Source organism: Haliotis rufescens, unplaced genomic scaffold (genome assembly GCF_023055435.1).
Source record: "Haliotis rufescens isolate VD_foot unplaced genomic scaffold, xgHalRufe1.0.p SCAF_95, whole genome shotgun sequence".
NCBI lineage: Eukaryota > Metazoa > Mollusca > Gastropoda > Lepetellida > Haliotidae > Haliotis > Haliotis rufescens.
In genome coordinates, this window is record NW_025964389.1 from 564,312 (window position 1) to 590,626 (window position 26,315).

A 26,315-nucleotide genomic window follows, 5' to 3' on the forward strand; every position below is an offset into this window, starting at 1 on the left:
TATTCCAGCTATATGAAGGCGGTATGTGTTTGACTAAGTATGGACCAAACAATCTAGTGATTGAAATCATGAGAATCGATAGCATTGGGATGCGATGACATGCTTCAACCATCAGCTGGTCTAACCACCCGATCCCGTTAGTCGCCCCTTACGACAAGCATGGGTTGCTGAAGACCAATTCCAACCCGGCTCGTCACGCGGTGCACGTATGGAAACGTAAGTGTCATGTCAACTTAACCGATGAGATCCTAGTGCCTAACGTGGAAAGACTTTGGTTGATATATTATATCATTATTTAATGTGGTATCTACTAACATAGTCCATTGGAAAATCCATCACCTGAATATTTTGTTGTACCGTTTACACATCCCGGGAATACTGTGCTAACAACAAGAGGACGTGTATACATTTGAACTGGCACTATACGTTTTTCATGACAGCATATGGCAGGGCACATTTGGATGTAAGCTTATGTCAATAAAACGGTGCAGATAATATTCAAGTCCATATGACTCTTTCAGATGAGATCCTCTTAAAAATTCACTGATAAGGTCACGTGATTTCAAACTTTAAAAGAACAGTGACCAATCCTTCTTTCAGTTCTACTTTGCAGGGAGCCACCAGGTAGGTCAGCTAAATTGTCTGCAATGATGGAACCCTCTTAAGGGAAACTTTCGAACAGATGCTTCCATCAATGTCACTTCCACTTTTGTAAACGGCATAAGGATTAAAGAAGAGTTGCTGAGAATCAGCCGTATGGTGGTGTCGAATTTCGGAATAACACGAACGTTTCGATAGTGCGATGAAAGGTTCAGCGCATGGGAAACGAATTACGACGTTATAGAGAGCTAAGGAAATGGGTACCGTTGACAAACAAATATAAACTTATTAAGAATATAACCAGTAACTTAAGTTGACTTCCGCACAACTGTATCACCTCTTTGGGAGAAATTTTCGAAAGAGAGTTGGAGAACGTAAAGGATCTTGAAAGTTTCTACCGAGCTTACAAGAAAGTGACATTAAGTAAATACAAGGTAGTCATGGTATAAGGATAGTAACGCCACAACTACTGAAGAAGACAAAAGCAAGAGATTGGACTGATCTTGGACATTTAAAAACAATAGGAATAATTAAGAGTAAGTGAGTGCATATTGTTTGACGCCGCAGTCAGTACTATTCCAGCTGCATCATGGCTGCATGTAAATACATCGAATCTGAAAACACCAGCAATGGCCCTTGTCCTGAGAGGGTGTTGAAAGATATATCACCACATTTAGCAATATACTAGAAATATCACTGTGGAGTATGCCAAGAAGGCGTGACTCATTGGCCATGTCGTGACTCGAACTCTCTTTGGCAATACCAGCAAATCCCTTGACAAATAAGCTTCTCCAGAGCCCGTACATGATGAGGTAGATGGAAGTGTGTACGGGGATGACTATGTCCTATTCAGAGAGGCGGGGGGGGGGAGTTGTTTTTGGATTTTCATAAAAATAATTTGTTCTCATGTGGACATGCTGGATGTTCTGTAAAACTTTAGGTCCACAAATAACCTGCCTGGCTCTTCCTTTCGGCAACAAAATAGTCTGTTGCCAGACAAATCACAACCGTTGACAGTCGTAATGAAGGTTGTTACATAGTCAACAATTGTTTGTGTTTTTTAGATGAAACAATCTAGTATTATCGTGTGGCTTAGAGTACATAGTCGAAATGGTAGGGATAATCTAGTCGAGATTGGCATTGTGTTGCTTCGTTTCACGCCGCACATCACAGGGGCGCAATGCATTTCAACCATATGATGAAATGCATAATTCAAAATTCAAGAGTCCAAACATTACAAAACAAAATTTATCCATGACTCTTTTGTATCTGTTTTGTGAACACTTACTTCTTTATGTAAATAGTGAGAGAGATGGGTGTTACTGGTAGCAAATGGCATGCTTACACTTTTAGGGACTGGTTATTCTCTATTGTTATATTTAAACTTGTATCAACTTATTTCAGCAACATGAAGGTCCTGTTCATTCTGTCCGCTGTTCTTCTGGCCACGGCCCAGGCCAACATCTTCACCGACATCGGTCAAAATTTGGCCAACGTCTTTAAGACACTTGGTGCGAGCCTCGTAAAACAACTGGACACGACTGGAGTTGACCTTCTGAACGCTGGAATTACCGCAGGGAAGACTCTTATATCTCAAGGAATTCAAGGCATGTATACGTAAAAAAAATCAGATTTTACTGTTTAGTTTAGTTTGCTATTTATGTAGAAGACTTTTTGATGCTGTCGGTCCTTGTGTTTTCAGCACGACCAGATGTAAAAAAAAGAACTTAACTACAAATGGTTCTTTGCCTTACATATGATGCTCATGATACCTGTATATATCTCTTTATCTCTCAAGTATTTAGTGGTAAGTGTATGAGTATGATTTTACGCCGCTTTTAGAAATTTTCCAGCAATATCACGGCGGGGGACACCAGGAATAAGGAAATGGGGGAAATCGAACCCGGGCCTTCGGCGTGGGGGGGGGGGGGGGGGGGGGGGGGGGGGTGTAGCCTAGTGGTCAAAGCGTTCGCTCGTCACGCCGAGGACCCGGGTTTGACTCCTCACATGGGTACAATGTGTGAAAGCCCATTTCTGGTGTCCCCAAGAATGTATTATTGCTACAATATATTCACTCATTCATTATATCTGTCATTACCCAGGAGGATATTGAATGAATGCTACAAAAACCTAAAATTTAAATCCTCTTGGATCAATGGAAACACTGGAATTACTTTTATTCCCCAGGAAATACAGGATTGTGTAATGAAAGTACAATTTCTCAATAACGTAGCCATACTGGACACGAATAAGCTTGGTATGGGAAATCTGTGTGCTGATAGAGGGCGAATCTTTGATTCAGTGAGGTAAGGAATGCCAGATGCCAGAACTCCCAGATGGAGTTGAATTAAATGAATCTGTTGCTGAACGAACTTTCTGAGAGAGTCATTATGGTTTAATACAACACCGCTTTGAACGGCATTACACTTTTACCACGCCGTTTCAACTAAACGTAGAAGGAAATTCTTGGAGTGATGCATGACATAGGCGAATATCACTCTGGTGAAACCACCACAACATGCAGAGGTTTCCATTCCTGCACGGCTAAAGGACGCAACGTTATCTACACGAGTACAATTGGCCCCAAGAACCTATGCTGGTTGAAGGGGCGACTTAATGGATCGGGTGTGTAGACGCGGTGGCTTAGTTGATGGCGTGGCATCTTACCCCGAGGACGTTAACCGTTATTCCTATCGATCCTTTGTTTGCCCGGTCAAGACTCGATTATTTACAGATCGCCGTCATATAGCTTGAATATTTAGTGTCGAACAACAAGCAAGCAGAACCAATTTCCTTCTTAGTCTTCAAATATATAGTATGGTTCTAAAATGGCGAAACTTAAGAACTCAATGATCATTATGATCCATAGTGTTCTACACTCCAAGAAACCCTTTGGACCAAACAAAATCTATTATGTCAACATTTTGTCATTCCATATTTTCGTACCTTGGGTACAATTCTAAATACAGTTATTGCCATATTTGAACTAACTGTTGGTTTGTTTACAGCAGACTGTCAACCAGGAGAGGGTCATTAGTGAAGGGCATGCTACTGTATTTGAAGAACAAGATGCACTGTGCTTATATTTCTGTGTTTCAATGACTTTGTAGTATATGTTGCTACCCGATCGTTGTTTCAGCTCTTGCACTGAATACTGCAAATGCTCTGCAAGGATCAACTCGAGAGATAAAGTAAGACCTTACAAATACTGAATGTTGACTTTTGTTGTATTTACAATGGTGAATACATTTGTAATAACATGATTTGGTTTCTTGTATTGATATGAGGTAAATAACTAATAAAGAACATGATAATTTGCCTGTTTGTTCGTACAACTTCTGGCGCATTTAAAGATGTGTTCAACCTTCTAGCTCCGCACCCTCTCCAGTTTGTAAGAATGGTACAGTTTATTGATTGGCTTTGTTAGTCGGTTGGTTAAGAGAATTACGTCTGTTCATGGTCTGAAATATACATCAACAAATCTGACTAAAATTTAACTTGAAATTTTAATTTCCATGGACATTTTGGGTTCTAACAAAAAATGAGAGACTACTCGAGAGACAGAATTCTTTTCTTTTCTTTCTTTTACGTGTATTGATTATATTGATAATGTAACAGCAATGTTAACTCTTTAAACTCGATATTGATGTATTGCAATCGGATCATGGGCAATTGCTATACGCCGAGAGTAAGATACACAGTCACACCGATCTTAAATGTAATGGTGCGAGGAGGTACAAATTGAACCCTGTGTCCATCCCATGCCTGTCCGGGTTAGAATTGGTCTTTAGCAAACCCTGCTTGTCGTAAGAGGCTACTAATGGAATCGGGTGGCCAGGCTCATTGATGCATGTAATCGTATATATACTTGCATAGATCGATGCTCATGATGTCAATCACTGGATTGTCTGATCCAGACTCGTTTATTTACATACAACGGGCAGATAACAGGAATATTGCTGAGTGTGGCGTTAAACAACAAGCAAAACAAAACAAGCAAAGAACCCATTTTCCGTATTCCCGATTTGGTTAGCATCTGCAAACCAGCGTTTGACGGGTGCTACCGGTAGAGCAGGACATGCTTACCCTTTTTGCGAACACCTGGTGTCAATCACTGATTTTCAGTGATCCATTCATAAATTTATACGGCTGTTTTGCTTTTTACGCTCAAAAGAATTTGTGTCGGCAGATAATCGAGACTGGGTATTCACTGGTGTTTAGATGTTTCCAATCCTGTCCAATGCAAACGATTTCGTTATTGGGTAGTAAACCGACATAGCTCCTTACAATGCAACCTGGCACTTAAGGCTTTCTCTCGTCAAGGTTAGATGGAAAGAGGGTTAGGTCCATATTCTGTCAAGCTTTGTCAGAAAGTTGTTTGTTGCAGTAGAACTGCCTTTGAGGAACCCCCAGATGTTTAGTAAAGGAGGTTCATTTATCAATATTGTCTTACCCAGATCACTCAACCCCATATGGTCTTTGTTTCCGACAGGCTCCCTCCCGCGCTCCAGAACGTGGAGTCCTCCCTCCACAACGTTGTGGACACTCTGATGGGCGAGATGAAGAACATCTTTGGCTTCCTGGTCAAGGGTCTGCAGGGCGTCGTTGACAAACTGACCCAGCTGGAAATCACCCCCGAGGAGGTCATCAGTGAGGTCGACAAGCTTGTCAGTGAGTTGATTACTGGCAATAAGCGTCATCTTTCATATACAACTGTTGAATTATTTTGACAACAGCTTCTGTACACAGTTTTGTTCTCAAAGATGAACAGTTTTATGACGATAATATGTATATGCAGGTGAATAATTTGCAAATGATAAGTAGTCTCATCACCAGAATGTTTTCATTAATTTTTAATCATAAACAATAAAAAACCTCGATAATATTTTGTAACGCATGGAGGTGATGGAAATTAAAGAAGTTCAGCTGAAACAATCACCATGTTGATCATTTCCACACACCTTCGTGACATAACATAATCTTGATTGTAAACCCTCAACCTGACACGACAAAATAAAGAATTTGCATCACTTATAATTTTGGTCACTGATGCGTCAAATTTGGAAATGTCCTCCACATGTCTACTTTAACTTTTGGAATGGTTCCTGGGTATTGGGTATGGTCACCTTGGCAGGGTTACACCATCAATACATAATGTATTATTGCGTGTCCAGACGTCCACAACCTGGTTGCTGATTCCTTCCTGAAGACCATCAAGGACAAGGCTGAGGAGGTCATCTCCAGCCTCATCAAGAGCAAGAGGAACGCCTTCACAGACTTCTTCGCTGGCATTGGGCAGAGTCTGACCAAAACCTTCCAACCAGTGGTTGATGGTGTCAAGACTGTACGTTTCTCCTTAATCATGTTTTGTAACTTGAAAATCGAAATGCGACGCAGGGATCAGATAAACATAATGGGTGAAGGGAGGGGCAATGGAAGGGGGTCGGGGAAGTGAACCTGGCCCACACCTCGCCATTGTTTGACGGTATCAGGAGTATATGTGTCTCCCAAAACGTGGGTTTTAACTTGCAACGATGAAGGGAGTAATGGATGAAGGATTGGTGATTGACTTGTAAGAGGTAACGTTGATGAAAACACCAATGACTGTCAAATATTTAGAGATACCCATCCATGGCTGAATTGTATAAACTATAACTTGCTGCGATATGCGCAACAATGGCTAAGTATATTGAGGGATATTGAGCCATGACGGACCCCATCGATACACTTGAAAGCAATATTATTTTTGGATGTATACGAATTGTACCTGACTTCACATAAAAAAAACGTGATAATGGCTAGTCAGAAATCTTAATGGGCATCGTGAAATTACTCCAGACCATTTTTCAAATGCTCAACTATTCCAATGCCTCTCCTACTGATGAAAGATACACGGCCTATCATGTATGTGCTCCTTTCCCACAGTTGGCTACCGTGGCTGGAACTGCTATCAAGACCGGAGCCACCAACCTCCTCCAAAAGGCAAAGGACTCCGTCGCTCAGCTGGGACAGAAGCTCCAGCCCCACATCGCAAACCTCGGCTCCCAGCTCGGCACAATCGTGGCCCACGGCAGCAACGCCTTGGGCGCATTGAAGGCGGCTGGCAGTGACATCCTGCGTACGTACTCCATACAGACAGTATCTCACATGACCCCAAACAACGTACAAAAAATGTGTGATGAATTTCAATCAGTGTGTGTGTAAGAAGTTGCATGGAACCAAGACGATGTGTAGGGGATTATGTGTCGATTTGCAGTGAGGTTCCGTGTTGACCAATTTTGACCCTTTGCGAGGTTTGTGTTGACATTACAGTCCCTGTGTGAGTGGTTGTGTTCATATAACAGCCCCTGTGTTTAGTGTTGTGTTGTCATTACAGCCCCTGTGTGTGAAGGTTGTGTTGACATTACTGCCCCTGTGTGTGAAGGTTGTGGTGTCATTACAGGCCCTGTGTGTAAAGGTTGTGTTTACATTACAGCCTCTGTGTGTGAAGGTTGTGTTCACATTACAGCCCCTGTGTGTGAGTGTTGTGTTGTCATTACAGTCCCTGTGTGTGAGTGTTGTGTTGTCATTACAGTCCCTGTGTGTGAAGGTTGTGTTGACATTACAGTCCCTGTGTGTGAGTGTTGTGTTGTCATTACAGTCCCTGTGTGTGAAGGTTGTGTTGTCATTACAGCCCCTGTGTGTGAAGGTTGTGTTGTCATTACAGACCCTGTGTTTGAGTGTTGTGTTGACATTACAGCCCCTGAGTTTGAGTGTTGAGTTGTCATTACAGCCCCTGTGTGTGGGGTTGTGTTGTCATTACAGCCCCTGTGTGTGAGTGGTGTGTTCACATTACAGCCCCTGTGTGTGAGTGTTGTGTTGTCATTACAGCCCCTGAGTTTGAGTGTTGAGTTGTCATTACAGCCCCTGTGTGTAGGGTTGTGTTGTCATTACAGCCCCTGTGTGTGTGTTGTGTTGACATTACAGCCCCTGAGTTTGAGTGTTGAGTTGTCATTACAGCCCCTGTGTGTGGGGTTGTGTTGTCATTACAGCCCCTGAGTTTGAGTGTTGTGTCGACATTACAGCCCCTGTGTGTGGGGTTGTGTTGTCATTACAGCCCCTGTGTTTGAGTGTTGTGTTGTCATTACAGCCCCTGTGTGTGAAGGTTGTGTTGTCATTACAGCCCCTGTTTGTGAAGGTTGTGTTGTCATTACAGCCCCTGTGTGTGAAGGTTGTGTTGATATTACAGCCCCTGTGTTTGAAGGTTGTGTTGACATTACAGCCTCTGTGTTTGAAGGTTGTGTTGTCATTACAGCCCCTGTGTGTGAAGGTTGTGTTGACAGTACAGCCCCTGTGTGAATGGTTGTGTTCATATAACAGCCCCTGTGTGTGAGTGTTGTGTTGACATTACAGTCCCTGTGTTTGAGTGTTGTGTTGTCATTACAGCCCCTGTGTGTAAGAGGTTGTGTTGACATTACAGCCCCTGTGTGTAAGAGGTTGTGTTGACATTACAGCTGCTGTGTGTAAGAGGTTGTAATGAGTGTCCATTCTCTATGTGTAAGAGGTTGTGATGAGTGTCCAGCCCCTGTGTGTAAGAGGTTGTGATGTGTGTCCAACCCCTGTGTGTAAGAGGTTGTAATGAGTGTCCAACCCCTGTGTGTAAGAGGTTGTGATGGGTGTCCAGCCCCTGTGTGTAAGAGGTTGTGATGGGTGTCCAGCCCCTGTGTGTAAGAGGTTGTGATGTGTGTCCAACCCCTGTGTGTAAGAGGTTGTGATGGGTGTCCACCCCTGTGTGTAAGAGGTTGTGATGGGTGTCCAGCCCCTGTGTGTAAGAGGTTGTGATGGATGTCCAACCCCTGTGTGTAAGAGGTTGTGATGTGTGTCCAACCCCTGTGTGTAAGAGGTTGTGATGGGTGTCCAGCCTTTGTTTTTAAGAGGTTGTGATGGGTGTCCAACCCCTGGGTGTAAGAGGTTGTGATGAGTGTCCATCTTCTTTGTGTGTAAGAGATTGTGATGAGTGTCCAGCCCCTGTGTGTAATAGGTTGTGATGGATGTCCAACCCCTGTGTGTAAGAGGTTGTGATGGGTTTCCAGCCTCTTTGTGTTTAAGAGGTTGTGATGGGTATGCAACCCCTGTGTGTAAGAGGTTGTGATGGGTTTCCAGCCTCGGTGTGTAAGAGGTCGTGATGAGTGTCCATCCTTTGTGTGTAAGAGGTATCCAACCCCTGTGTGTAAGAGGTTGTGATGGGTTTCCAGCCTCGGTGTGTAAGAGTTTGTGATAATCGCCCAGCCTCGGTGTGTAAGAGGGTGTGATGAATATGTGGCCTCTATTTGGAACAGGACTGATAATTGTGAGTTGTTCTTCTTCAGAGCAAACACTCACCAACTTGAAGGAGCCCCTTAACAACATCGGCAAGACCGTCGTAGATGCTGGACAAACCGTCGTCGGCCACGTCGCTGGGGCTCTATTGGGCACCAACACCGATCCTGCCACAACCGTCGCCCCCTCTCCATAGTCCGATATGAGTTATTATTGAATAAATCCTTAGCCAAGGACTCTTGACTCATTTCTTTTCATTCGCGTTCTTGATGCCATGAAAATATCAAAGACATTCACGCACACACATCTCTGATGCTATATACGAGTAGGGCTGGTGGGGTAAGTCGGTGGGTGAAGCGCCACTCCAGGGCTAAAGGTTCACAGTATGAAGGCCCTGACTAGTGTCATCAGCTGGACAGTTGCGGGATGGAGTGTGGGACTGTGAGTTACCTTACTGGTGGTAAGTGATGAACCACTTGGACTCTTATTGTATATACAACATCTTAAAGTGCACCTTACAACGATGGTTCTGATCTGTGAAGAATTGATCTTTGGCAACCCATGCTTATTTGACGAGGCTTGTCTTTAGACGTGGCAAATCGGACAAGGCGGTCAGGCCTGCTGACTTGGTTGATGCATGTCATCGTGTCCCAGTTGTGTAGGTTGATGATCAGCCCCTGTGTGTGAGTGTTGTGTTGACATTACAGTCCCTGTGTTTGAGTGTTGTGTTGTCATTACAGCCCCTGTGTGTAAGAGGTTGTGTTGACATTACAGCCCCTGTGTGTAAGAGGTTGTGTTGACATTACAGCTGCTGTGTGTAAGAGGTTGTAATGAGTGTCCATTCTCTATGTGTAAGAGGTTGTGATGAGTGTCCAGCCCCTGTGTGTAAGAGGTTGTGATGTGTGTCCAACCCCTGTGTGTAAGAGGTTGTAATGAGTGTCCAACCCCTGTGTGTAAGAGGTTGTGATGGGTGTCCAGCCCCTGTGTGTAAGAGGTTGTGATGGGTGTCCAGCCCCTGTGTGTAAGAGGTTGTGATGTGTGTCCAACCCCTGTGTGTAAGAGGTTGTGATGGGTGTCCACCCCTGTGTGTAAGAGGTTGTGATGGGTGTCCAGCCCCTGTGTGTAAGAGGTTGTGATGGATGTCCAACCCCTGTGTGTAAGAGGTTGTGATGTGTGTCCAACCCCTGTGTGTAAGAGGTTGTGATGGGTGTCCAGCCTTTGTTTTTAAGAGGTTGTGATGGGTGTCCAACCCCTGGGTGTAAGAGGTTGTGATGAGTGTCCATCTTCTTTGTGTGTAAGAGATTGTGATGAGTGTCCAGCCCCTGTGTGTAATAGGTTGTGATGGATGTCCAACCCCTGTGTGTAAGAGGTTGTGATGGGTTTCCAGCCTCTTTGTGTTTAAGAGGTTGTGATGGGTATGCAACCCCTGTGTGTAAGAGGTTGTGATGGGTTTCCAGCCTCGGTGTGTAAGAGGTCGTGATGAGTGTCCATCCTTTGTGTGTAAGAGGTATCCAACCCCTGTGTGTAAGAGGTTGTGATGGGTTTCCAGCCTCGGTGTGTAAGAGTTTGTGATAATCGCCCAGCCTCGGTGTGTAAGAGGGTGTGATGAATATGTGGCCTCTATTTGGAACAGGACTGATAATTGTGAGTTGTTCTTCTTCAGAGCAAACACTCACCAACTTGAAGGAGCCCCTTAACAACATCGGCAAGACCGTCGTAGATGCTGGACAAACCGTCGTCGGCCACGTCGCTGGGGCTCTATTGGGCACCAACACCGATCCTGCCACAACCGTCGCCCCCTCTCCATAGTCCGATATGAGTTATTATTGAATAAATCCTTAGCCAAGGACTCTTGACTCATTTCTTTTCATTCGCGTTCTTGATGCCATGAAAATATCAAAGACATTCACGCACACACATCTCTGATGCTATATACGAGTAGGGCTGGTGGGGTAAGTCGGTGGGTGAAGCGCCACTCCAGGGCTAAAGGTTCACAGTATGAAGGCCCTGACTAGTGTCATCAGCTGGACAGTTGCGGGATGGAGTGTGGGACTGTGAGTTACCTTACTGGTGGTAAGTGATGAACCACTTGGACTCTTATTGTATATACAACATCTTAAAGTGCACCTTACAACGATGGTTCTGATCTGTGAAGAATTGATCTTTGGCAACCCATGCTTATTTGACGAGGCTTGTCTTTAGACGTGGCAAATCGGACAAGGCGGTCAGGCCTGCTGACTTGGTTGATGCATGTCATCGTGTCCCAGTTGTGTAGGTTGATGATCATGAAGCCCTCCACTCAATTGTCTGGTCCACACTCGATTATTTATAGAATATATAGCTGGAATATTATGAGTGTGGCGTTAAACAACAAACAAACAAACAATTTGGTTGTCTTATTATATGTTTTAGTTAAAAAGCGAGTCGGTGGTGTCAAATAAAGTTTAAAAAGCACACTCAATAGTCTTGAGTAGCTGCCTGGGGCGACATACTACCCGAGCAGAGTCCCTACTCCGACGTCCGCGCTCTGTCGTCACCCTTATACATAAGCTCAGTGCGTACGTCAGCGTCGGTGCCCCCGGTGCCTGTTCAAAGACCAGACCTGCTGTCCAGCAGTGCATACAGAAGCTGGTTACGTAACATGACGTTCGACCAGGACTTCTGTTGATATATATAGACTGGTGCCGTGGCAATATATACCTGTGTAGATTATTAATACCCTCTGTGTGCTTAGATCGGGGATCACATACCATGTACGGACACCAGTATGACTGTTTACATCATACGTGTTTACCCCTTAGATCAAGTGTTTACCCTTTAGATCAAGTGTTTACCCTTTAGATCAAGTGTTTACCCCTTAGATCAAGTGTTTACCCCTAAGATCAAGTGTTTACCCCTTAGATCAAGTGTTTACCCCTTAGATCAAGTGTTTACCCCTTAGATCAAGTTTTACCCCTTAGATCAAGTGTTTACCCTTAGATCAAGTGTTTACCCCTTAGACCAAGTGTTTACCCCTTAGATCAAGTGTTTACCCCTTAGATCAAGTGTTTACCCCTTAGATCAAGTGTTTACCCCTTAGATCAAGTGTTTACCCCCTCGATCAAGGGTTTACCCCTTAGATCAAGTGTTTACCCCCTCGATCAAGTGTTTAACCCGTCGATCAAGTGTTTACCCCTTAGATCAAGTGTTTACCCCTAAGATCAAGTGTTTACCCCTTAGATCAAGTGTTTACCCCTTAGATCAAGTGTTTACCCCTAAGATCAAGTGTTTACCCCTTAGATCAAGTGTTTACCCCTAAGATCAAGTGTTTACCCCTTAGATCAAGTGTTTACCCCTTAGATCAAGTGTTTACCCCTTAGATCAAGTGTTTACCCCTTAGATCAAGTGTTTATCCCTTAGATCAAGTGTTGCTGTTTAAGATTTCTCCCCTTTGATATCTGTTCAGTGTGTACTTTGTCCTTGATATACATGTGTCGCCAAATCGTCTGAGGCGCTGTAATTAGCTGTGCAGAGTTGCGTCCCTTGGACACTCCAGACACCTATGCTCGTGAAGCTGAATCCCGGTTCGACCTGATTATCTTACAGTCTGTCAGCACCATACCCGTGCTCGTGGGCTTCACCAAAGTGGTAAACGTCTGAGACCTGCATCAATTCGGGCTCTTCTCCAACAAAAGCTGACTCACCGTGATATGACTGGAATACTATCAAAAGCAGCGTTAAACCCAACCGACTCACCTACTGAAGTAACAGAAATGTTTTTTCCAAGGCGTTTGACAAAATATGGAGGAGGTTTTGGCACTTTTGTTCAGACCGTTTTCCCGGTTTTTTCAAACACTGTAAACTCATATTATGAATGTTACTCTAGTATTCCTTTGAGAGTGTTTATTACTCATCATGGCTGATGTAAACAAACCAACGGTGACAATGATTAAGAGGGCAAATAAAAGCATTTGCCCACACTGACTAGGCCTCATGAAGTACACATTGAACTGGATAGCAACGTGGGAATGTAGGGGAAGGCCTGTTTGCAGGTTTGTGCCATGGGAATAATGATTCTGAAGATATTGGTGTTATCGAGGTTTTAGTACAAGATGTTGGGGCTTCACATTTGAACAGCAACTCGGAGAGATGAGGGAAACGGAAAAGAGAGAGTGAGAAAAAGAGGGTTTGAAAGAGAAGTTGCGAGAAAAATAAAACGAGTGAGTGAGTGAGTGAGTGGGTGGGTGGGTGGGTGAGTGAGTGAATGAGTGAGTGAGTGAGTGAGTGAGTGAGTGAGTGAGTGAGTGAGTGAGTAAGAGCGAGCGAGCGAGTGAGTGAGTGAGTGATTGAATGAGTGATTGAGTGAGATGATACAGAGATTAAGAGACAGTGGCTGATAGTACGGGGAACGACCCACACCGTCAGAAGACGATGAGAAACAGTCATCCAGGTCAAATACTTCACACATCGAGCCCCGTTCTGTTATGCCCTGACTTCTGTGCACGGAATCGGGTGAGCGAATGTCCGGGGTGAAGAAGTGTCCAGTCCAGTTGCCAAACACTCTCCTATTGATGAAGGAATGTCCTCCCCATGGGAGATTGTCCTAACCCAAGTCACTCATTGGCCAGGTGTCAGTCTGAGCCCTGTTTGCTTTAAATGCACCATCATCCCACCTGTGGACAATTTATGCCATTGCATCTGAGTCGTGATTACTACATCCCGCCCCGAAATTCAGAAATGGTGACATGAGAACAAAATCTCTCCCAGTACTGTCAATGGAGAAGGACTATTCTAGATAACGAATAACATGTAGAAGGAACACAGGGTAAATAATCAATACAAATTGGTCACCGGATATTAGAGGATGTTTTTTTTCTATCCCCAAAATGCCAGTGGTAAACGTCCTCTTTGTTTCTATCGATGATACAGTTGTCAGTTCCACACAGATCCGCACCAGGGATCCAGTGCAAGAATAGATTCACCTTTGTCCTTTAAACGATTTTATCACGCTGGTCACGGCTCGGTCAGATATAATCAACCGTCTTATCTCTGTGTCAGAGAACCATAGTTAAAGCCTCGCCATAACATCAACACCAGGAGGGGAACCAACTTGCAATAATAATAATAATAATAATAATAATAATAATAATAATAATAATGCGCTTAATCCAGACGAGAATGGCTGCTCAAAGTGCTACACGGATGACAATAAACATAATTCATGTAACTTTGAAATTGCTTATGAAACAATACACAAAGAGGGAGAAATGAGGTTTTGAAAACTACTACAGCAGCTTACAGACAGGTAGGTGTTGAGGCTCCTAAAATTTCAAGACTGGCATAGTGCTTCAGCTCAAGAGGGAGTTCCAAAGAACTTTAGCAATGTCAGAGAAGAGTAAATATCTGAATTCTTCCCTAGTCGACAGCATTTCAACTTTACCACGAATACCTGTAAATAATCGAGTCTGGCAGAAAGTGATTGATTAGAGGAACAACTGTTGACACTGTCGGGGTAAAAACCACTCAGTCATTCACGTAATAGTTTGTAACGACATGCATGATCCGTTTTAGATGGCTCTTAGGGCAAGCGTGGTATTATGGGGGCTTTTCTGTCCCTGAAACCAACATTGGTATTACGCAGACTGTGATCGAAACACCGACCTTCCGCTCTCAGGGCAGATACTCTATCCACTGGGCCACGATTCGAATCTCGACAGGGGAAGTAGCGGGCCGCGTAGCTGAGAACATTATCATCAGATGTTACTGATGCCGAGTCATAATCAGCTGATTGTGAAATAGAAATAGCACCAAGGCCCTGTAGGTTGACTTGTATATTTTAAGTCAGCTTAAATTTGAAGGACATATGTCAGATAATGCTTCTAATTACTGTGGGTATCTGTACGAAGAATCGCGCCACTGCTTTTTCCTATGTTCAGAATACCCATTTTATGAAGTGAAATTTCCCTGATGTCAAAGGATACGATATCAATACAGAACTAGGTGGAATGAAAACAAAAATCGCATACAAAATTCAAAATATTGTCAAATCAAATTAGTTTACACAATTCAATACACAATTGAATAATGACCTTTTCAATAAAATGTATCTATTTCGTAACTTTGAAATAGCTTGCTTAACATATTGTGGTGTACAGTGTTTTTTTCCATTTTGTTTCTATTCCTGAAAGAATGTTTGTTTTCAGAAAGTGTTGTGATGGTGGCGTATTCACATAAGCCGACATGTGTTGTTTATCGGTCCATATTCAGACTGAGTAAACATGTTTCAATCTAGTGAGCTGAACATGGCATGAGTGTAATGTGTAGGCATATTACTATGGACATTGTGGCTATCAATTGGCTCCATAACGCGCTCGGTTTCATATGGAAGAGAGGACTATTTCATAATATTCGAAGAACATCGTTTGGGCAACAAATGAGTGAGTTCACCTTAAAGCGGCGTTGAACAACATGTCAGTTATATCACGCCGTGTCAACCGGGATCGAACCCACGACTCTGCACATCCAATTTTAGCGCACTAGACGACTGGGTCAGTTATATAAAGAATCACCACATTGGTTAAAATATAATCGGAGCTTCAAGACAAGTTATGTTGCAACATCATCAACAAACAGTCCCATTTTAGTGCAGATGATGGTGCCGCAAACCAAACTTTGAGTTATTAAATATCGACCAATCTGTTCTTATTTCAAATTCCGTGGCCAGTTCAGATTCGGGCCAGCAAACCGTGCTTGTCGTAGGAGGCGGTTAACGGGATCGGTTGATCGGGGTCGTTGACCTGGTTGACATATGCAATCGTACATCGATGCTCATGATGTCAATCCCTCGATAGTTTATAGACCGCTGTCTTATGGCTGAGTGCGGAATTAGATAACACACAAACAAAAACCAATATCAGCTGCCTGTATTCTGAGCCTCCTGGTTTCTGAGATGACAAGGCTCAAACATTTTCCTCAATTTATCCCCGTGTTATGGGTTTTCGGACGCTTAAGAAACATCGTAGTGTTCTCTCTAATCACATCAACAACTATAAAACATCTCTTTCAATATTAAAAGACAACTTTCTCTGAAAAGCAAGCCATCATCCGAGGATTTACAATGTCTGTGTGATGCTACACCCCTCGTTATAGCGCGAGTAATCGCGATAAACATGGTAGTCCGAAAACGTATAACGTCAAAAAACCTTTGATACGAGGATATACATATTTGAAATTTAAAAATCCCCCCAAAATTTGTTTTAAATTCATCAAAAGAAAAAATCCATGTATTGTTCTTGACATGGTCATGACATTTCAGCTTCTGTTAAATTCAAGTGTCAGATATACATGACCAACCGTATAACAAACACACACGTTATAACGAGGTAAGGGGAAGCTTAAGGCATCAATACCTATCAAGACCCTGACCATGTCAGTGCTGAGAGTTTCCAAGTCGGTGACTGTCCAGTGACGCATGTTGGGTGGGGTGTGGTGAGTAGGGAGGGGGAGGGGTGTGGTCTTATCAATAACTCGAATGCGAACATGCTTATCGCAGATGGTTTGTTCTCAAAACATTGCATAAGTCAGGCGTATATAATGAGTACCTCCGCTTGCCGAACTCAATCTTTGCCGAACTCCGTGATTGCCGAACTCAATCTTTGCCGAACTCCGTGATTGCCGAACTCAGCTACAGGTAGGTTTCATCCCACAGCTGCCTTTGATAACTCTCTTAACTTTAGAGTCGATCATTAAAACAGTTTTTATCGGATCATTCTTCAAGAGATCTTTCAAATACAAAGCTGAATTAATGTTTCTATCGAAAATGAATTGTGTCCCCTGGCTGTGCACATATACTGTCAGGCAAAAGAAAGCATGCCTGTTTGATGGTGGCTAAAATTATACAAAAAAAACCCAAAAAGATATTGATGGTGATATTTGATACGGGTGTCATGTTTGTGTTTTGGGTCTTACGTTTGCAGTGTTTCAGCAAATGTTTTCAACCTGGTTAAGTTCTGATAACGTTTGTATTTTGTCTGGCACTTTAGATTAGGTTAAAAGTCACACTGTCGTTGTTTTCATTAAAACTTCGGTAATTTTATTTGAAAGTGTCTGACATGAGTGTGTGGCTTTCGGAAAAATGGGTATTGATAATTTTATACAATCTGGGGTTTCTTAGTATAGTGTCCATGGGAGTGTTTTTGTGTGTAATGCAACTGTTACCATACCTTCAAGCTATCCACGAGTCTAAGAATGAAGGTCGTCGTCCTCTTCACTCTGGTTCTCCTGGCTACGGGGGGAGACGCCGGTAAAGTCAAAGACTTCTTCCACAACGTTGGACAAAAGCTGGGAGACTTCTTCAAAAGTGCTGGACACACCATCCTGCACGAGCTTGACCTACACGGGGGCGAGCTGCTGACTGCCGGGGTACAGGCCGGGAAGATGTTACTTTCTCAGGGCATCCAAGGTACGTCGTGTCGTACTGTTTCAGGGCATCCAAGGTACGTCGTGTTGTGCTGTTTCAGGGCATCCAAGGTACATTGTGTTGTGCTGTATCAGGGCATCCAAGGTACGTTGTGTTGTGCTGTTTCAGGGCATCCAAGGTACGTTGTGTTGTGCTGTTTCAGGGCATCCAAGGTACGTTGTGTTGTGCTGTATCAGGGCATCCAAGGTACATTGTGTTGTGCTGTATCAGGGCATCCAAGGTACGTTTTGTTGTGCTGTTTCAGGGCATCCAAGGTACGTCGTGTCGTACTGTTTCAGAGCATCCAAGGTACGTCGTACTGTTTCAGGGCATCCAAATTACGCTGTGTTGTGCTATTTCAGTGCAACTAAAGCAGATCATGGTATTTCAGTCATACATTGTATGTCATGCAATTTCGGGGAATCCAAGGTTCGTTGTAGGTATTCAAGTAATGCGTGGTATTTCAGGGCATGTAGGATATGTCGTTGCAAATAGACTTCTTCGTGGGAATTTAATGAAATCAGGGAATGTCGGTGAATTTACGCCCGATGTAGAAAATGAAACAGTCGGCAGCTGAGTGTCCAGTAACCATTTGAACAATGCATTCGTGGTAATCGACAACGTCACCCGTCTACTTTAATTATGCTTTCTGTCGCCGACTCGCAAACATCGTTTCCTTCAAGTGGAAGCACAATAATGTCTCAAAGTGGGGGCAAATTGTTTCCAAGCATTCACTTATGTACTGTGAAGTTACAAAGGGCTGTATGTTACTCATTTCTCAATGAAGTGAAAGCTTAAACAACAAAACTTCAATGTAAGACACTTCTCTCTTCCTTCAAACAACTTTTTGTCACTCTCCCTCCCTCGTTTTCTATCTATCAACTATCTTATGTCTCTTCTACAGTCTTGTATGCATTAAATTGAATTATGTAAACAATAGGGGTGGGCCATATATGGTGAAGGACGTGTCACCACTCTTGTTCACATCTTGAGTAAATGCATAGGAATAGTGGATTGAGTTGATAAAGGGGTCGCTAGTGATAACAACGGCTCGCCTCCTGGACGTTGGGTACTCTCTGTATGTTGTCCTTCTCTGTCCACATGTTGGGAGCACCATACACGTCGGTGGTAAGAAAATGACTGATAAAGGTCGTTGTGTGAAATTATAACGCAACGATTATTGAAAGTCCGATTGGCATAGCGCTATGATCGCCTTGTGGAACATGAAATTGAGATGTAAAATTATACGTGTGTGTGTGTGCCTGTACTAGTTAGGACTGACGCCGAATTTATTGTGCCAGCCCACTGAGATACCATTCCGCAGTTAAACAGGAATACCCCACTCAGACACAGTCCTTGTTTTAGTCCCTTTATGCCGAGCGCAAGACAGGGTAACAACATATAACAAAATGACGTAACGTCATTCGACTATGAAATCTAGTGACGAGGACAGCTATCTGTAGTACACAATAAGTTCTCAAAGCAGGCCATCCCTAACAAATGAAAATGAGCCAGTATTAGAGAATAATATGCAAGACCAGAATGGAAACGTTTGTGTAGTCATATGTTCAAGGGAAAAACAAAATCACAATACAATATGACATAACAAGCCATTGTTAGTATGTTGTGTGTTGCAGCGCTGGCGTCTAACACAGCAAATGCCTTTACAAGACCAGATAAAAGATCAGACATGATCAGGTAAGCACAGAGCATCCTCATCCCATGATGTAACCGTCATGCATCTAGGTCAACAACAGGAGTGAGTGAGTTTGGTTTTAAGCCGCTTTATGCAATATTCCAGCAATATTACGGCGTAGGACACCAAAAATGGGCTTCACACATTGTACCCATGTCGGGAATCGAACCCGGGTCTTCGGTGAGACGAGCAAACGCTTTAACCACAAGGCTACCCGACCCGTTATGTACAGGCCGCTTTGACATAGCTGGATTTCGGTGTAAAACAACATTCAACCATCCTTTCATACATATATTACCCCTGCACTGACTTGTCGCACGAGTGAAACGTGAACAGTAAATAAAAGCTACAAATCCTTTTCCATAATATCATATGAAAGCTCTACTGTAAGTATAGTCCTTTGTACGATTCCGACTATATCGTAAGAATGCATTCTTAAAGTAACTGTCAAATACTGGTGATACAAGCTGTGAAAAAGTGAACGAATCCTGCCTCCCCGGTGGCACCGGTCACAAACACATGCGAAGGCAAGTCAATTGTTAACCTGAAGAGATACGGGAGCATGAGGTACATGTAAGAGTGGAGAATTGCACCAGACATCTATCTTTGTATCTACCGTTGGATCTGTTGACGCTAATGCCTTAAGTGTGTGTTTCTGAAGTTTGTATTTGGGTGTTATATTTACTGTATTTTTTGTTCGCAACAGCCAGCTGTTCACTACTCTGGAGCAGGATGTCCACGGGGTCATTGACAAGGGTCAGGCAGAGCTCAAGGCCGTTATGGCGTGGTTCCGGCAAAGTCTCAGTGAAGTTATCGACATGGCCGCCAATCTCGAATTGACACCAGAGGAAATAGTTCAAAAGATTGATGCTCTTGTCGGTGAGATATATATGACGTCATACCTCCTTGTATACTTAACATAATAGTTGAAGATATGTTTCATAAAGGTAATGTATATATTGAAAAAGGAAAAGTCCAATAATAATAATATATCAGCTGAGCACGAACCGCTAAGGGTAAAATTATGAGAGTGAGTGAGTATGGTTTTTAGCAATAGTCCAACAATATCAAGCTGGGGGACACCAGAAATGGACCTCTCGCACTTACCAATGTGATGGCCCGTGACGATTCCGGGGTAGAATAGGTCTTCAGCAACCCATGTTTGCCGTGAAAGGCGACTATGCTTGTCGTAAGAGGCGACTAACGGGATCGGGTGGTCAGGCTCGCTGACTTGGTTGACGCATGTCGTCGATCCCAATTGCGTAGATAGATGATCATGATATTAATCACTGGATTGTCTGGTCCAGACTCGATTATTTACAGACCGCCGTCATATAGCTTGAATATTGCTGAGTGCGGCGGTAAACAACAAAACAACAACAACAAAAACAACAAAACAACCAATGTGATACCGTTATTTCATTTCAAATGGTACTTTTAAATGATATTTTGTACCATATAAGTATGTAAACCTGTTCACTCAATACATTTGTTATTAAAAAAGAGTTATGACAGATGTAACTAAAATACACGAAAGTGTCGATATTCGATTTCTTATTTCATATTTCATTCGGCGGCTACGGTGGCCCAGTTGTCTAAAAGGCGCCGCAATTAACATACACGGAGCTACGTCTGAGGTGTGCCAGAACTCCACCATCTGATACGCTCTGATTATGTTTCTAGTTTTGTCAGCACCACAACCGAGGTCATGGGTTTCACCTAATTTAAGACTTGCATCACTCCATAGTTGTCAATACTTGACACTCAATACTTGCCAATACTTGTCAATACTTGACACTCCATACTTGTCAATACTTGACACTCCATACTTATCAATACTTGACACTCCATACTTGTCCATACTTGACGCTCAATACATGTCAATACTTGACGCTCAATACTTGTCAATACTTGACACTCCATACTTGTCAATACTTGAAACTCAATACTTGTCAATACTTGACACTCCATACTTGTCAGTACTTGATGCTCAATACATGCCAATACTTGACGGTCAATACTTGTCAATACTTGACACAATACTTGTCAATACTTGACACTCCATACTTGTCAATACTTGACGCTCAATACATGTCAATACTTGACGCTCAATACTTGTCAATACTTGAAACTCAATACTTGTTAATACTTGACACTCCATACTTGTCAATACTTGACGCTCAATACTTGTCAATACTTGACACTCAAAACTTGTCAATACTTGACGCTCAATACTTGTCAATACTTGACGCTCAATACTTGTCAATACTTGACACTCCATACTTGTCAATACTTGACGCTCAATACTTGTCAATACTTGACACTCAAAACTTGTCAAAGCGGCGTTACACATGACTCACTCGCTTGTGTGGACTCCAGGGGTACACAACACCATGGTGGACTCGTTCCTCACCACTGTGATCTCTGGAATAGAGAGCGTCATCAGGTCAGCTCTCAAGTTACACAAGAGAAACGGCTTCACCGACTTCTTCTCCAACGTCGGCAGCTCCATCGCATCAGCCTTCTCCCCCATGGTGGATGGCGTGAAACAGGTACAAACTTCCTTTAAAACATTCTTTAATAAAGATTGTGTGGTCTGCGGGGGTGAGATGAGGTGAAATAGCAACGTGTGTTTGTGTTTGTGTGTGTGTTGGTTGTGTGTGCGTGTTGGTTGTGTGTGTGTTGGTTGTGTGTGCGTGTTGGTTGTGTGTGTGTGTGTGTGTGTGTGTGTGTGTGTGTGTGTGTGTGTGTGTGTGTGTGTGTGTGTGTGTGTGTGTGTGTCCGGATTAGTCCAGATTAATACCGGTTTTACATTGCTCCCCACTGAGATACCATATCGCATCAGGGGCAAAATAGCTGTGAAATTTTTTGAATAAACAAGTGAAAATCAGTGAAAAGATAATCGCGAAAAGTGAAATCATGTCCTGCCCTACCGGTAGCACCCGCCATTCACACAATTTTCATAAAAACATAGTATTTATTGACTTACGCCTCACAGCAGTAAAGCGTGCATGAATTAGTACAGACGGCTGGAATGTAACATATTCTTAGCACATATTTCCCCTGACTTTATATACTACACATGTTGCATGTGCTGCAGTAAAGCCAGTTGTTCCCTGTTTATGTTCACGTTTGCAAAGTGCGATTCTTGTGACACCTGTGTGACCCTTCCATTTAGTGAGTGAGTGAGTTAACACTGAACGTCGCATTGGCATGGTTTCAGCCATGACATTGTAGCGCCTCGTTAGTTTTGGTACATATTATGCCAAGGACACACTCATATTTCACCCTTATGAAGACGGTCTGTAAATAACTGAGTCTAGGTAAGACAACCTGTTGGCATGCAGTGAATTTATTTTGCAGAAGGGGTTATTATTACTTGAGAAGGAAGATGAGTTTTATTTTCTGTTAGTTTGTTTTAAATACGACCAGCTTAGAAGTAATTATATCGAACTGCCATTTTAACAAAACCTTATATCAATTATGTCAACAACTGAAAACTCTCCATAATTGTATAACATTACACTCTATCTCTTACCAAAGTGGTAAATGTTTATGCTGGTTCAGTTACTCTGTCTGACGTTACCATTATCGTTCGCAATATTGACTTGATAGAAATAACGTCTATAGCTTATTTGGGAGTTTGAATATTGTGAAAATTGCTTTATGATGGCAAAGGTCCACTATAGATGACATGTCAGTCAATTATTCTTGATACATCTGTAAACTGTCAGTTGGAATACCACGATTCACGACCCGTGAAGATCCGGGGTAGAATAGGTCTTAAGCAACCGACGTTTGCCGTGAAAGGCGACTATGCTTGTCGTAAGAGGCGACTAACGGGATCGGGTGGTCAGGCTCGCTGACTTGGTTGATGCATGTCGTCGTATCACAACAGCGTGGATCGATGCTCATGATGTCAATCACTGGATCGTCTGGTCCAGACTCGATTATTTACAAACCGCCGTCATATAACTGGAATATTGCTGAGTGTGGCGTTAAACAACAAACGCAACAAAAAACAAATCTATTTTGTTAGTAAAAAAAAGAATACTGTCTTACTATTTTCGGGTTGTTCATACACATTCGTTTAAATGAGTTAAATGAGTTTGTTGAGTGCGGCGTAAAACAACAAATAAACAAACCACGACTCACTCCCCCCTCGTTTGTTCAAGATGGCGACGTCAGCAGGAACGGCCATCAAGGCAAGTGCAGCTGGTTTTGCCTCTGCAGCCAAGGATTCCATGAATCAGCTGGGCGAGAAGCTCAAGCAACACCTACACACGCTCGGCCAGCACGCGGGGAAGCTCGTGCAGCACGGACAGAACGCGCTCAGCGCCATGAAGGACGCCGCCGGAGACATCATGAGTATGGGCAACCTTGGAATGTTTTTTCATCAATTGAAACTTGACTATCATTTTAAATGAAAGAGCAACACGCATAGGTAAAACCTCCGCCCGTAACCCCTGCATCGACGTTTTTAAAAATCATAAACCCTGACTAGAATAATTAAAGACTAGAAGACTTGAAGTCTTTCCTTGAGATCTTCTTCGAAATTCCAGTTCCCACGCTCGAAAAATGACGCTTAAATTCGAATGAATGTCACGTGGTATTATAAAGCTGGCAATAGACGAAACAGATCGTGTGTTTCTTTTGTCATGGTAACCGTGTTTCTCTGATTATGAATTGATTCAGAATCGTGGCTACTAAATAATAATCCTAAACAGTCAAGCTATTAATATATTCATCGTTGTCATTTGTTCTGTCTGTATGGTTTAGAAATTGAATATTATGACTCTTCTTATTAAATGCGGTAGTTTAATGCTTAAAAAACTATCAACTTTAATGTCATAAATATCACTTCAACGGTAGAATTACAAGGCGACGATATCGTGTGTTTCTTGGCTATGATTGTCAGTTTGTTGGGGATCAAATACAAGATTCCCCCTGATTGTTTAGCCAGTCAGCAAAATGTCACGTCATTACCCCTAAGATTTCCTGGGGTAGAAATGGTCACCGGTAACCAATGCTTTTCGTAAAGGCAGCTAAAATTGATAGTTTGCCCAGACTGTGCCCCGATAGCTTGGATCAATACTCTTGCTTTCATTCACAGATTTGACCGCCCAAAATTTGATAATTAACAGGCCGCTATGATGATGATGATGATGATGATGATGATGGAAAGTTTACGAGCGCTTCCAGGAGTTCCGATTTCGTACTCAGAACATACCTTGAAACATATTAAAGAAATGATGAAAACCGTTTAAATTTGAACCCCCGGGGTAAATAAAGTTAGGGAAGTAAAATGATTATACAGGAGTAAGGGGATATTTTGGAATAACGTACTGGCTATGTTCATACAGGTGGCTTAAAAAAGTGACTATGCGTGTCGTAAGAGGCGACTAACGGGATCGGGTGGTCAGGCTCGCTGACTTGGTTGATGCATGTCATCGATCCCAATTGCGTTCATCGATGCTCATGTTGTCAATCACTGGATTGTCTGGTTCAGAATCGATTATTTACATACCGCTGTCACATAGCTGGACTATTGCTGAGTGCGGCGTTAACAACAAACAAACAGACAGTGTCTGCGACGTTACATAACATCACTGGAAGCTGCATCTGACCGTCATTGCATTTCTCAGGGTAACAAAAAGTACCATCTGTTCACGTCTTTTGGTATGACGCCGTCGGGGATCGAACCCTCGACCTGTCCACCAGAGCACTGAGGCGGTCTCAGCTTAGATATACGTGATTTTGACGTTACATTACGTCACTGACCGTCATTGTACGTCTCCGTTTCAGAGCAGACCCTCAGCAACATGAAGGATCCACTGACAGGGATCAAACAGACCTTGACCAGCGCCGGGGGCACGATTGTCCAGCAGGTGCTTAACGCCATGAGTGGAGGAGACCACGCCTTGGCAGGAAAGGACGCCGTCCCCACTAACCAATAGAAGGAAGGACTTGGCCTCTGCTTCATCGCTCGCATGATCACCAGCTTCATCATTTCTTAATAAAACTGCTATTGTCGATGCTGTTTTATGTTTTATCAACACGTAGTTAACCAAGAACCACAAACAGGTCACGAGTGGCTGTGTGGACTCAGACGCAATTTGCGGAATGTGTGAGTATAGTTTTACGCCGCTTTTAGCGATATTCCAGCAATATCAAGGCAGGGCTCACCAGAAATGGGCTTCACACAATTTACCCATCTTTGGAATCGATCCCGGGCCTTCGGCGTGACGAACGAAAGATTTAACCACTTGGCTGACCCACCGCCCCTGATATAACTGGAATACTGTCCAATGTGGCGTTATACCAAACTCATTTATTCAATGAGCGCATGGTGATAGTATTTTCTTTTGACTTGGGTTGGATTCCCCCCAAAGGAAAACAACAACACAGTATTGAATCTTTACCAAATAATATGCTCCATGGGTGCTTGAGTTGCAAGCCAGTGTCAGGTACATATGAAAAAAGGCATGATACTCCAAGTCCGCAGGTACACCAGGTATGTTAGATGTTTAACGTTTGTTTGTTGGTTGTTTAACAATATGACGGCGGTCTGTAAATAATGACACATGAAGATCCGGGGTAGAATAGATCTTCAGCAGCCCATGCTTGCCTAAAAAGGTGACTATGCTTCTCGTAGGGGCGTCTAACGGGATCGGTTGGTCAGGCTCGCTGACTTTGTTGATGCATGTCATCGTATCCCAACTGCGTGGATCAATGCTCATGATGTCAATCACTAGATTGTGTGGTCCAGACTCGATTATTTACAGACCGCCGTCATATAGTTTGTATATTGCTGAGTGCGGCGTTAAACAACAAACAAAACAAAAAATAAAAATAATCAAATCTGTACCAGCTAAGCCAGTGATTGATAGCATGAGTATCGATCCACGCAATTGGGATGCAATGCGATGACATGCAATCAACCAAGTCACCACGCCTGACCACCAGATCCATTTAGTCGCCTCTTACAAGCATGGATTATTGGGGACCTACATTCTTACCAGGAATCCCCATGGTAAACCCACAGGAACTCGACGTTTGCCGAGTTCAAGCCCGTGTAGCGCCGTTATTTCCGGCCACCTTTTTCTGTTTACCTCAGTGGCGCAGCGTAGAGCTGACATTTGATGGTTGTTTTAAAATAAATACGAGGTAAGGTGACCGCAGATGAACACGATTGTGTAGCCTATGGATTGTTTAGCAAGTTCCAATAGATTGAAATAAGTGACATTCATATTTTATGCGATATCGTGCTGTGATTCGAACCGA

The 26,315-nt window shown here is 43.1% G+C and overlaps 1 protein-coding gene across 1 annotated transcript; it reads left to right on the top strand.

Moving 5' to 3' along the window:
• Positions 1–193: 193 nt before the first annotated feature.
• On the top strand, positions 194–25,064 carry LOC124112655. The gene is made up of 17 exons (XM_048391685.1): positions 194–216; positions 2,005–2,207; positions 3,740–3,791; positions 5,093–5,271; positions 5,775–5,944; positions 6,526–6,718; positions 8,949–9,093; positions 10,356–10,360; positions 10,562–10,635; positions 17,107–17,338; positions 17,465–17,474; positions 17,601–17,644; positions 18,973–19,033; positions 19,738–19,910; positions 21,411–21,583; positions 23,207–23,399; positions 24,837–25,064. The coding sequence occupies exons 1-17, from the start codon at positions 209–211 to the stop codon at positions 24,986–24,988; spliced, it is 2,067 nt and encodes a 688-aa protein (XP_048247642.1). The 5' UTR covers positions 194–208; the 3' UTR covers positions 24,989–25,064.
• Positions 25,065–26,315: the final 1,251 nt, after the last annotated feature.

Bases quoted from the DNA above. Each gene is read 5' to 3' on its own strand.
- LOC124112655 (XM_048391685.1), top strand. The intron at 3,792-5,092 runs GTAAGACCTTAC...TGTTTCCGACAG, and splicing joins GGATCAACTCGAGAGATAAA to GCTCCCTCCCGCGCTCCAGA. The intron at 10,636-17,106 runs GTCGGCCACGTC...CATACCTTCAAG, and splicing joins TAGATGCTGGACAAACCGTC to CTATCCACGAGTCTAAGAAT.